The following is an 11,358-nucleotide window of genomic DNA, read 5'->3' on the forward strand; positions in this document are numbered from 1 at the left end:
CCACTTGCCTGGGTGAGTGCAGCTCCCACAACAGCACTCAAGAAACTCAACATCATCTAGGACAAAGCAGCCCGCTTGATTGCAACACACACACCCCCCCACCCCCCAACTATCCACCACTTTCAACATTCACACCCTCCACCAACACACAGTAGCAGCAGTGTGTACTATCTACAAGGTGCACTGCAGCAATTCACCAAGGCTCTTTCGACAGCACTATCCAAACCTGTGACCTCTACCACCTGGATGGACAAGGGCACCAGACACATGGGAACACCACCACCTTGGAGTTCCCCTCCAAGCCACTCACCATCCTGACTTTGAAATATATTGCCGTTGCTTCACTGTTGAACTCTCTCCATAACAGCACTGTGGGTGTACCTACACCACGTGGGCTACAGCAGTTCAAGGCGACAGCTCACCACCACCTTCTCAAGGGAGATTAGGGATGGGCAATAAATGCTGGCCTAGCTAGGGACACCCAAATCTCATGAAAGAATTAAAAAAAAGGAGGGGTCCAAGAACATAAATTGATAGATGAAAGGGGGAGTGATGGGAGGGCCACCTGATAGAGACTGTCAAGGGGAGAATGGAAGCTGCAAGTCGCTGACAAATTTTAAAGATGACCCTGCAGGTGGGTGAGCACTTCTCTCGATTGGCACCAGTTCTCCCTGCCTGCAGAGACTGGATGCTTGCACAGGAGGGTTGTTTACAGGCCACCCCTGCTGATTGCATGTGAGACATGTGCCTGCTGCATGCACTTACAACTTGTATCGCGATTGCATGTGTGGCAGTTCCCAATACGTCAGCTGAAGTGGGACCCATTTCCTGATGATGTCCTACCATCAGGAGCCGTGCTCTTCTTATTAAATTCCGCACAATGTGAGGGACCTTGAGAGGGTGCAGAGGAGATTTACCAGAAAGGGATGGCGGGATGAGGGATTTTAACTACAAGGATAGCTTGGAAAAGCTGGGTTTATTCTCCTCGGAGTGATACCGACCTAGATCTCATTGCCTGTAAGGGTGGGAGAAGCAGAGACGATGAATAATTTCAAAAGGAAATTTGATGGGTATTTGAAGGGCTACTGGATAGAGAATGGAACTGATTGGACTGCTCTATTGAGAACTGGCATGAACTTGTTGGACCGAGTGGCATCCTTCTGTGCTCTAATGACAATATGAGTCTATTGCTGAGGTAAGGTCACCTTATTTTTGCTCCCAATTAGGAAGAGTGTAGAACCTATTGACTATATCATTGGCACAATAGGTTAAAAATTCCTTCTGCTAAAGATGTAGATTCTTCTTTTCTAGCACTCTGCCCAAAGGCAAATCCTTGGTGATTATTCACCAAAATATGGCCAAGTGCCATGATTTTTTACTACGGTTAGGGTGGGGAGGCAGGCCCTGAGTCTACCTCAGTCGGAATGGAAATCGAACTCCATGTTGTTGACATAAATCTGATCCACGCGCTAGCTGTCTAACCAACTGAACAAACCAGCACCCAACACCCCCTTCCCGCGCTGCCACCACCCCCCACCCCCCACCTCCGCAAGGTGTATGTAGCGCATGCAGATGTTGCTTAAATGTGACCATCGCAACCAAATGTGATGATTCACTCAGGGCATTTTTAATAATCAGGCAGGAGGAGCACACAAAGTATCACCCAATCCATGGGGATGGCAGCTTGGTCCATTTTGAGGGCCAAGTCACAAAACCATTCCGTCTGCAAGTTGCACACCCCGGACGGGCGCCTCACTGCATCTCACTAGCCCAGCAGCCTGGAGGCCAACCCAGGCTGCAAAACAGTAGGAGCAGAGGGGATGGTGATCACGGAGTTGGGTAGTGTGTGCAGCAGAAACCCACATTATTCTTGTAGAGCTTTGGGAACTACTCAGGCTCCTTGCGGGTTCCACAAAAACTTTTAATGGCCTTTTCCTCTTGACAAACAGTCTTTATTCAGAGTGTCCAGGGCACACACTCCACCCAGCAGGCCCTCTAAATTGCATTTGAGTCCTAGCTACATCATAGGACCCCTATTTGCATAGATTAATGAGGCTACCCAGCAAAAGACCCAGTGTAAAATTGCATTGAAGCTGGAAAGGGTTAGTAAACTGGCCAACTTGATTTTAACTTCGCTGCTGACCCGTTCCCACTTCATGAAGAGAGTTAAATCCACCACTATTTCCCAAAATGATTCTGTGGGAATGGAGACTTTAAGCAGCTTTGAAACTACATTGACAAAAATAACACTTCAACTATTCAATAAACTAACAGTTCTCAAATGGCATTCCTCATACTGAGTTAGAGGTTTATAAAGTCATGGTTAAGTTAAACAGTATTATTAGGAACGCTGTTGTATTGGCATTTTGCGTGACCCTAGGAGCACCATGAAAGAGATTTGGGCTCAGTGCTGGGGTGTCAGAGTACAGTAATATTTTGGGCAGCAGTGTGAGGATTTGTGGAGGGAGATCTTGTTCTACAAGATGAGGAATGGACCTTTATACACATGTTGATGAGAAGATTGCATGCAGGGAAATGCAGTGAACTGCATTTGTTTAAAATGAACGCCTATTTGAAAGCAACTGTTGCGTGAAAGAATTATCCAGTCAAAGCCCAGCCTTTTTAGAGAGACAAAGGTCTTGTAGTAGAAATGTTAATAAACATATTAAAAAACTGTTGCTGTGTGGCTGTGCACAATTATGTTTTTTTTAAACTTGTTCTGGACATCTGAAATATTAAAATTTGAGAAAATGTTTTCAAAAATTAATTTCTGTGATTTGATTGGTTGATCAAAGTATGATGGCAAATAAAATGCGTACATCTTTAGATAAGGTTACCAATGGTAGATGTTAAATGTTGATATAAATAGTGTGAATCAAAATTCAAGCACAGAAAACAATATATTGACAAGAATTTTTCAGTTTACATAGGATTTTTAATAATAGATACATAAATTCAGATACTTAAATTGAGTGTAGTAATTGTGCACCTCACAGATACTCTTAACTACATCCATAACGAAGATTACACTGCAAATTGGAAATGTGTTCATCTGAAAATGTTAAAGCAGAAAATAAACCCCACCTTTGCGTGCTTCATAAAGTTCCACTTGAAAGCCTCTCTTTGCGAAGAAACATGCATTTAAAGCACCAACCTGGGGGAACAATAATAACAAAACTGATCTACAATTATGTTAACATGAGTTTTCATCACTGTTTTCCTTTGAAGCAGCATTGGTTTTACGGGGGAAGGGTTTGGTGTTTAATTTTGAACAAGGAATGCAATGAATAAAAGAAAGTAAAACATTAATTAAAATGATTGGTTAGAGGCCGAGTACATCACCCATTGCATGATTCCTTGAAATGTTGGAACTTTGAGTTTTACTTTAGCTGTCCTTCATGCCACTTCTTGATCTCAGGCATATTGTTATCTGGCTGCACATTGCCAAGGCACTTGCCCACAGATGAGGGAATTAATATAAAAAGGAGTCATTATGGGGCTATTTTCAAATATCCTCCAGTAGGCACTGTGAACTGGTAAAAGCCAGGGAAAGCTCACTTGTTTGTGTTCTCGCTGCAGTTGGTGCATGGTTTAGAGAGGGAAATACCAGTGAAAGGAATGCAAAAACAGAAGCTAGTAGCTTAGACTCCCTAAACAAAACTTAACTGATGCTCGAGCACACTGGTTAATTATTGTCATTCATGTAGATTACGGATCTCAAATTGTCTAAATCAGCTGTTGATCCTGCTAAACGTTGGTGAATCAGTGATAAGACTGTCTGCGAGACAACCACAATTGATCAACTGCCTTCCTAGTTAATATAGTATAATAATATCCTAATTTTTTTAATTAAATGATTATTTTGACTGACAAAACCAGTTTCTTCATTACTTAAAAGCAATTGTGGTACATGCCACACATTTAGCCAAACTAATAGCTTTTTAATTAAAGAAGTCACTTTTTCAGCAACTTTATAAAAACGACATTAATACAGACAAATGAAGTGCTGTGATGGAATAACAAAGTCATTGTTCAAAATAACAGCCTTCAGAAAGTCAGCGATTGAGCAAATAAATAGAAACTATTTTACAAAACCGCAGCACTAAAATGAAAAAAAAGGTCTGAACAGAATATTTTAAGAAGATGTCTGATGTTTTTTTGATTAAACAGGACTTGGATAAAATAAATTGTACTTATTTGAGTTTGGTTGGATCTATTTCTAGAGGTCTAGTCATGCAACACTTGGCATAATCTTAAAGAGCTAGCCCGTTTAGAATAGAAATTAGGAAGCACTATTACGCACAAAGGATAGTGGAAATCTGGAACTCGCTCCCCCAGAGGCCTGTGGATGCTGGGTCAATCAAAAATTTTCAAGCCTGAGAGGGACAGATTTTTGTTGGGTAAGGACATCAAGGAGAGGAGGGTGTGAGGGTGGGTGTGTGTGTGGTGGGGGGTGGGGTGGAAATAGCCTCCTTCAGTTTCTCTGCATTGCACACAAAAATAGGCACGTGGATCTACAAAACCAACTCCTTATATCATACAAGGAGTAGCACTTTTGAAGGGGGCATCCTGAAGGGGGAGGGTGATAAGGCAGAGGTCATGGTACATGTTGGTACCAATGACATAGGTAGAAAGAGAGATGAGGTCTTGCATCAAGAATTCAGGGAGTTCGGTAGTAGGCTAAAAAACAAGACCTCTCGGGTTGTAATCTCTAGATTACTCCCAGTGTCACATGCTAGCAAGCTCAGAAATAGGAGAATAGCACAGATGAATACGTGGCTTAAGAGTTGGTGCAGGAGGGAGGGTTTTAGATTCCTGGATCACTGGGACCGTTTCTGGGGAAGGTGGGACCTGTACAAGCGGGACGGTCTATATCTGAACCAGAGCGGGACTAACATCCTTGCGGGCGTGTTTGCTAGTGTTGTTGGGAGGAGTTTAAACTAATTCGGCAGGGGGAGAGGACACAGAATGTTAGCAGAATAGGGACATATCATAATACAGTAAAACAATCAAGTCAGAGGGAGTACAGCTGCAATAAACTTCAAGGGAGTAAGGCAAGGCTGGATGGTCTCTACTTTAATGCCAGGGATATTACAGGTAAAACGGATGAGTTAAGGGTGAGGATTGACATGTGGAATTGTGATATAGTAGCCATCACTGAGACGTGGTTGAGGGAAGGGCAGGATTGGCAGCTCAACATTCCGGGATATAGAATTTTCAGGTGAGACGGGAGGGGGTGAAAGAGGAGGAGGTGTTGCATTATTAGTTAAGGAGTCCGTTACTGCAGTAAGAAGAGATGATATCTTGGAGGGGGCATCGAATGAAGCTTTGTAGGTAGAGCTTAGGAATAAAAAAGGGGCAGCCACATTGTTAGGTGTTTATTATAGGCCCCCAGATAGCCAGCAGGAAATTGAGGGGCAAATATGTGCACAATTTGTGGAGGTGTGTAAAAACAATAACAATAGGGTAATTATATTAGGTGATTTCAACTTTCCCAACATTAATTGGGATAGACATAGCGTTAAGGGCTTGTATGGAGTGGATTTCTTGAAATGTGTACAGGAGAACTTTTTAGGTCAATATGTAGAGGGTCCAACAAGGGACGGTGCATTGCTGGACCTAATTCTGGGGAATGAAGCTGGACAGGTGGCTGAGGTGGTGGTGGGCGAGCATTTTAGTGATAGCGACCACAACATGGTACAGTTTAAAACAAAAACAAAAATACCTCGAAAAACTCAGCAGGTCTGACAGCATCTGCGGAGAGGAATACAGTTAACGTTTCGAGTCTGTATGACTCTTCAACAGAGCTAAGGAAAAATAGAAAAGAGGTGAAATATAAGCTAGTTTAAGGGGGGGTGGGACAGGTATTGCTGGATAGAGGGTCAGTGATAGGTGGAGATTGCCAAAAGATGTCATAGACAAAAGGATAAAGAGGAGTTGACGGTGGTGATGTTAGCTAAGAAATGTGCTAACGGTGACATTAAGGGTAGAAAGCAGGACGAGCAAGGCACAGATAGCCCTAGTGGGGGTGGGGTGGGGGGAAGGGATTGAAATAAGCTAAAAGGTAGAGATAAAACAATGGATGGAAATACATTTAAAAATAATGGAAATAGGTGGGAAAAGAAAAATATATATAAATGATAGGAAAAAGGGGGATCGGAAAGGGGGTGGGGATGGAGGAGAGAGTTCATGATCTAAAGTTGTTGAACTCAATATTCAGTCCAGAAGGCTGTAAAGTGCCTAGTCTTCCCTATAAGTTTATCAATGGGAAGAGGATAACCAGGGAAAGAGTAGGGCCCATAAGGGACCAAGAGGGCAATCTATGGGTGGAGCCAGAGGACATCACTAGAGTGTTGAATGAATACTTCACGTCCGTCTTCATCCAAGAGAATGAGGATGAAGGTATCGAATTCGGAGAGAGAAACTGCAAGGTTCTTAAGCAAATTGATATAGGGCGTGACAAGGTATTGGAGGTGTTGGCAGGCTTAAAAGTGGACAAATCTCCAGGTCCAGATGATTTGTGTCCCAGACTGCTGAGGGAGGCAAGGGAGGAGATCACAGGGGCTCTGACCCAAATTTTTAATTCCTCTCTGGCCATGGGGGAGGTGCCAGAGGACTGGAGAACAGCTAATGTGGTTCCGCTATTTAAGAAGGGTTGTAGAGATAAGCCAGGAAACTACAGGCCAGTGAGTCTCATGTCAGTGGTAGGGAAACTGTTGGAGAAATTTCTGAAGGAGAGTATCTATCTCCACTTGGAGAGGCAAGGTTTGATCAGGGATAGTCAGCATGGCTTTGGCAGAGGGAGGTCATGCCTAGCAAATTTGATTGAATTTTTTGAGGATGTGACCAGGTGTGTAGATGAGGGTAGTGCAGCTGATGTAGTTTATATGGATTTCAGCAAAGCCTTTGACAAGGTCCCACATGGGAGCCTTATAAAGAAGGCAAAGGCACATGGGATACAGGGTAATTTGATAAGGTGGATTCAAAATTGGCTTAGTTGTAGGAGGCAGAGGGTGATGACAGAAGGATGTTTTAGTGACTGGAAGCCAATGTCCAGTGGCATACCACAGGGATCTGTGCTTGGTCCCCTATTACTTGTCATTTATATAAACGACATAGATGACTATTTGGGGGTAGGATTAGTAAGTTTGCGGATGACACAAAGATTGGCCAGGTGGTTAACAGTGAGGTTGAGTGTCTTGGCCTACAGGAAGATATAGACGGGATGGTCAAATGGGCAGATAAGTGGCAGATGGAATTTAACCCTGAAAAGTGTGAGATGATACACTTTGGAAGGAGTAATTTGACATGTAAGTATTCAATGAAAGGCATGACACTAGGAAGTTCTGAGGAACAAAGGGACCTTGGTGTGTGTGTCCATAGATCTCTGAAGGTGAAGGGGCATGTTAGTGGGGTGGTGAAAAAGGCATATGGGACACTTGCCTTTATCAATCGAGGCATAGATTACAAAAGTAGGGAGGTCATGTTGGAGTTGTATAGAACCTTGGTGAGGCCACAGCTGGAGTACTGTATGCAGTTCTGGTCGCCACATTATAGGAAGGATGTGATTGCACTGGAGGGGGTGCAGAGGAGATTCACCAGGATGTTGCCTGGGATGAAACATTTAAGTTATGAAGAGAGGTTGGATAGGCTTGGGTTGTTTTTGTTGGAGCAGAGAAGACTGAGGGGCGACCTGATCGAGGTGTACAAGGTTATGAGGGGCATGGACAGGGTGGATAGGGAGCAGCTGTTCCCCTTAGTTGAAGGGTCAGTCACAAGGGGGCATAAGTTCGAGGTGAGGGGCAGGAGGTTTAGGGGAGATGTGAGGAAAAACTTTTTTACCCAGAGGGTGGTGACGGTCTGGAATACGCTGCCTGGGAGGGTGGTGGAGGCGGGTTGCCTCACATCCTTTAAAAAGTACCTGGATGAGCACTTGGCACGTCATAACATTCAAGGCTATGGGCCAAGAGCTGGTAAACGGGATTAGGTAGGTAGGTCAGGTGTTTCTCACGTGTCGGTGCAGACTCGATAGGCCGAAGGGCCTCTTCTGCACTGTGATTCTGATTCTGTGAGGAAATGGCAGGTCCATTGCTTGGGGAATCAGCATAACTGATCAGCACAACTGAGGCAGCATTATGTGTCTCCTTGGACCAGCTATTCAAGGAAAACATCAAGTCACTTATTTACTCAGGATAGTCACTGTAGGATTGAACAGTCACATCAAAATTAAAAACAAAACAATGACATGGCCAAATGGGTGAGGCATTGGACTCTAGATCCAATGGGTGGATGAGCATGTAAGTTCAAATCCTGCTTCTTGTAAAATCCTGATTGGGGAATTAATTGGGGAAAATGTTTCTAGCTTCTTTAAAAAAAACAGGGAAAATAAGCAGTTTATTCACAAATTTGAAATGACTGTATCCACTCTACTGTTATTTTAAAACTCTTTGCCACTACAACATTTATACTTTTTTTTTTACAAATTATAAGCCTGAATTTTAAAAGGGTTGATCGGCTCTGAAGATCGGCTTCTAATAGGTTCGACGTGATCTCAAGTCAGCGGTTTGCTGGCTCGATTTGAAGTAATGAAAGTTGTACCTCAGCCCTCATGTGCGGCCACAACCTGCAAGAAAACATTAACTGACTGCAAATAAATGCTTGATTCTCTGAAGAAGAAACGAGCCATACCAAGCCACCGCCAATAATCGCCACTTTCTTTGTTTTCTCTCCATCAGAGGTTCTCGGACTGGAGCGTGGACTGGACATCTCGCAAACTCAGAAATGATATTACCTTCCTCGAGTAAATTGCATGGATCACTCTGAATCTGCCTCCCACTGCGACTGCGCTTTGCAACTCAAGTCAATTCCTATCATCAGGTGGGAAAATGCCTATTCTCAAACTCCAAACGTCATTGGCTTAAAAGTTTGTTATTTTTTTTCTGGAAGACACTGAATCACGCTCGGCGTTTTTCATGAAAGAGACTTTGCCCAGGCACAGAATCAGGATCTGTCTGATCTTTACAACGGCAGAGTCTGCTGGCTGCATCTTTGCTGGCCCAGTTACTGACCCGCAAATGTTGTAGTTGGGCTACCTGATACAAACAAAAGCAAACTATTGCGGGTGCTGGTAATCTGAAATAAAAGCAGAAAGTGCTGGAAATACTCAGCAGGTCAGGCAGCATCGGTGGAGGAAGAAATAGAGTTAATCTTTCGGGTCCCTGACTTTAGACAGGGCAAGTTGAATGGCAAAAGGGATGATGTGGAAGCAAAAGGAGGTACAAATAAAGACACAAAAGATAAACCTGTTGTAAAGTTTTGGGCATAGTTTAGTAGGTCTTATTAAGGTACTCATTGTCTTCAGTAGTTAAATGGTAAGTATTAATAATTACTAGAAAACATATACATAGGTACAGTAAAATTCTAAGCTAGGAGCTATCTCCATGCTTGCTTCTACATATGGCTCTGTCCAACACTACACTGACCCCTAGGTGTGGGTCAAATGTTCTCTTACATCACTGTGTGGACGATACTGTACTCAGTGCCACATTAAACTTTTATGTACCAGATCCTTATACTACGCCTCCCCCAAGTCTTTATCCAATGTATTTACAAGTTTACAGTTTTTACATTTTACCCCCATGAATTGCATCATTATTACTACCCCATCTCCCCCCCTCCCTCAAGTCTCTGAGTTCATAGGTTCAGGCAGTCTGGTGGCCTTATAACCATTCCATATTTTGCTCTCACATCTGTGGGATCACACCAGGCTCTGTCATTGGCAGGTAAACTTTGTTGAATTGAAGGTTGTTCTGGCATCTGAGTGTCTTCATGCTCTTTTTCCGTTCTTTGGCACTGAATTGCTCTTTGTCAATTCCCCAACTGTAGTGATAGATGGTGGTTGGTTTATCCCACTCTTTATGGGGTGGATGAACCCTGGGCTCATCTCTATAGTGTCTTTTTCTCTTCTTTGTGTGGCTCGTCATGATGCATGCTGGGATGGAAGATGGCTCTTCCTGTTCTGAGGGTGTGACTTGGTAGTATGCTCACCTTTGCGTTTGGCTGTGTGGTGTGCTGTCCATAAAGACCATAAGACATAGGTACAGAAGTAGGCCATTCGGCCCATTGAGTCTGTTTCAATGAGATCATGGCTGATCTGATAATCATCAACTTCACTTTCCTGCCTTTTCCTCCTAGCCCTTGATTCCCTTCCTTATTAAAAATCTGTCTATCTCAGCCTTGGATATACTTAACAACACAGTCGCTATAGCCCTCTGTGGTAGAGAGTTCCATAGATTCACTCCTTCTGGGAGAGGAAATTCTTCCTCATCTCTGTCTTAAATGGGCGACCCTTTACTCTGAGATTATGCCCTCTGGTTCTAGACTCTCCCACAAGGGGAAACAACTCTCAGCATCTAACCTGTCAAGCCCCCTAAGAATCTTACATGTTTCAATAAGGTTGCCTCTCATTCTTCTAAACTCCAATGAGTACAGGCCCAACCTATTCAACCTCCCCTCATAAGAAAATCCCTCCATACCCGGGATCAACCTACTGAACCTTCTCTGGACTGCCTCCAATGCCAGCATATCTTTCCTTAGATAAGAGGACCAAAGCTGTTCACAGTGTTCTAGGTGTGGTCTAACTAGTGCCTTGTATAGTTTTAGCAAGACTTCCCTAGTTTTATACTCCATTCCATTTGCCTTCCTTATAACCTGCTAAGCTTGTATGCTAGCTTTTTGTGATTCATGCACCAGGACCCCCAAATCCCTCTGTGCTGCAGCTTTCTTCAGTCTTTCTCCCTTTAAATAATATTCAGCTCCTCTATTCTTTCTGCCAAAGTGCATAACCTCATATTTTCCCACGTTATATTCCATCTGCCAAGTTTTTGCCCACTCATTTAATCCGTCTATATCCCTCTGTAGACTCTTTGTGTCATCCTCACCACTTGCCTTCCCACCTATTTTTGTGTCATCCGCAAACTTGGCAATAGTACATTCACGTCCCTTATCTAAGTCATTAATATATATTATAAATAATTGTGGCCCTAGCACTGATCCCTGTGGCACTGCACTAGTTATAGGTTGCCATCCTGAAAATGCAATTATCCCCCCACTCTCTGTCTTCTATTAGTTAGCCAATCTTCTATCCATGCTAATATACTACCTCCAACACCATGGGCTCTTATCTTATTAAATAGCCTTATGTGTGGTACCTTATCGAATGTCTTTTGGAAATCCAAATACAGTACATCTACTGGTTCCCCTTTACCTATGCTGCTTGTTACCTCCTGAAAGAATTCTAATAAATTTGTCAGACATGATTTCTCCTTCATGAAGCATGCTGACTATGCTTGATTATAA

General features: G+C 43.2%; 1 protein-coding gene across 2 annotated transcripts in view; it reads right to left on the reverse strand.

Moving 5' to 3' along the window:
- The window catches only part of kmo (kynurenine 3-monooxygenase), a 369,659-nt gene extending 360,707 nt beyond the window's left edge, over positions 1-8,952 (reverse strand). For both annotated transcript variants that reach the window (XR_013578721.1, XM_078557265.1), the window contains exons 1-2: positions 8,689-8,952; positions 3,085-3,154 (exon numbers count right to left, since the gene is read on the reverse strand). Coding sequence is in view for 1 of the 2 variants with exons in the window: in XM_078557265.1 (XP_078413391.1) it covers positions 3,085-3,154; positions 8,689-8,766 (148 nt within the window). In the remaining variant the exon portion in view is untranslated. The remainder of the gene's footprint in view (positions 1-3,084; positions 3,155-8,688) is intronic.
- Positions 8,953-11,358: the final 2,406 nt, after the last annotated feature.

The sequence above is a fragment of the Cetorhinus maximus genome, chromosome 14, assembly GCF_964194155.1.
Source record: "Cetorhinus maximus chromosome 14, sCetMax3.hap1.1, whole genome shotgun sequence".
In the NCBI taxonomy this organism is placed as follows: Eukaryota; Metazoa; Chordata; class Chondrichthyes; order Lamniformes; family Cetorhinidae; genus Cetorhinus; species Cetorhinus maximus.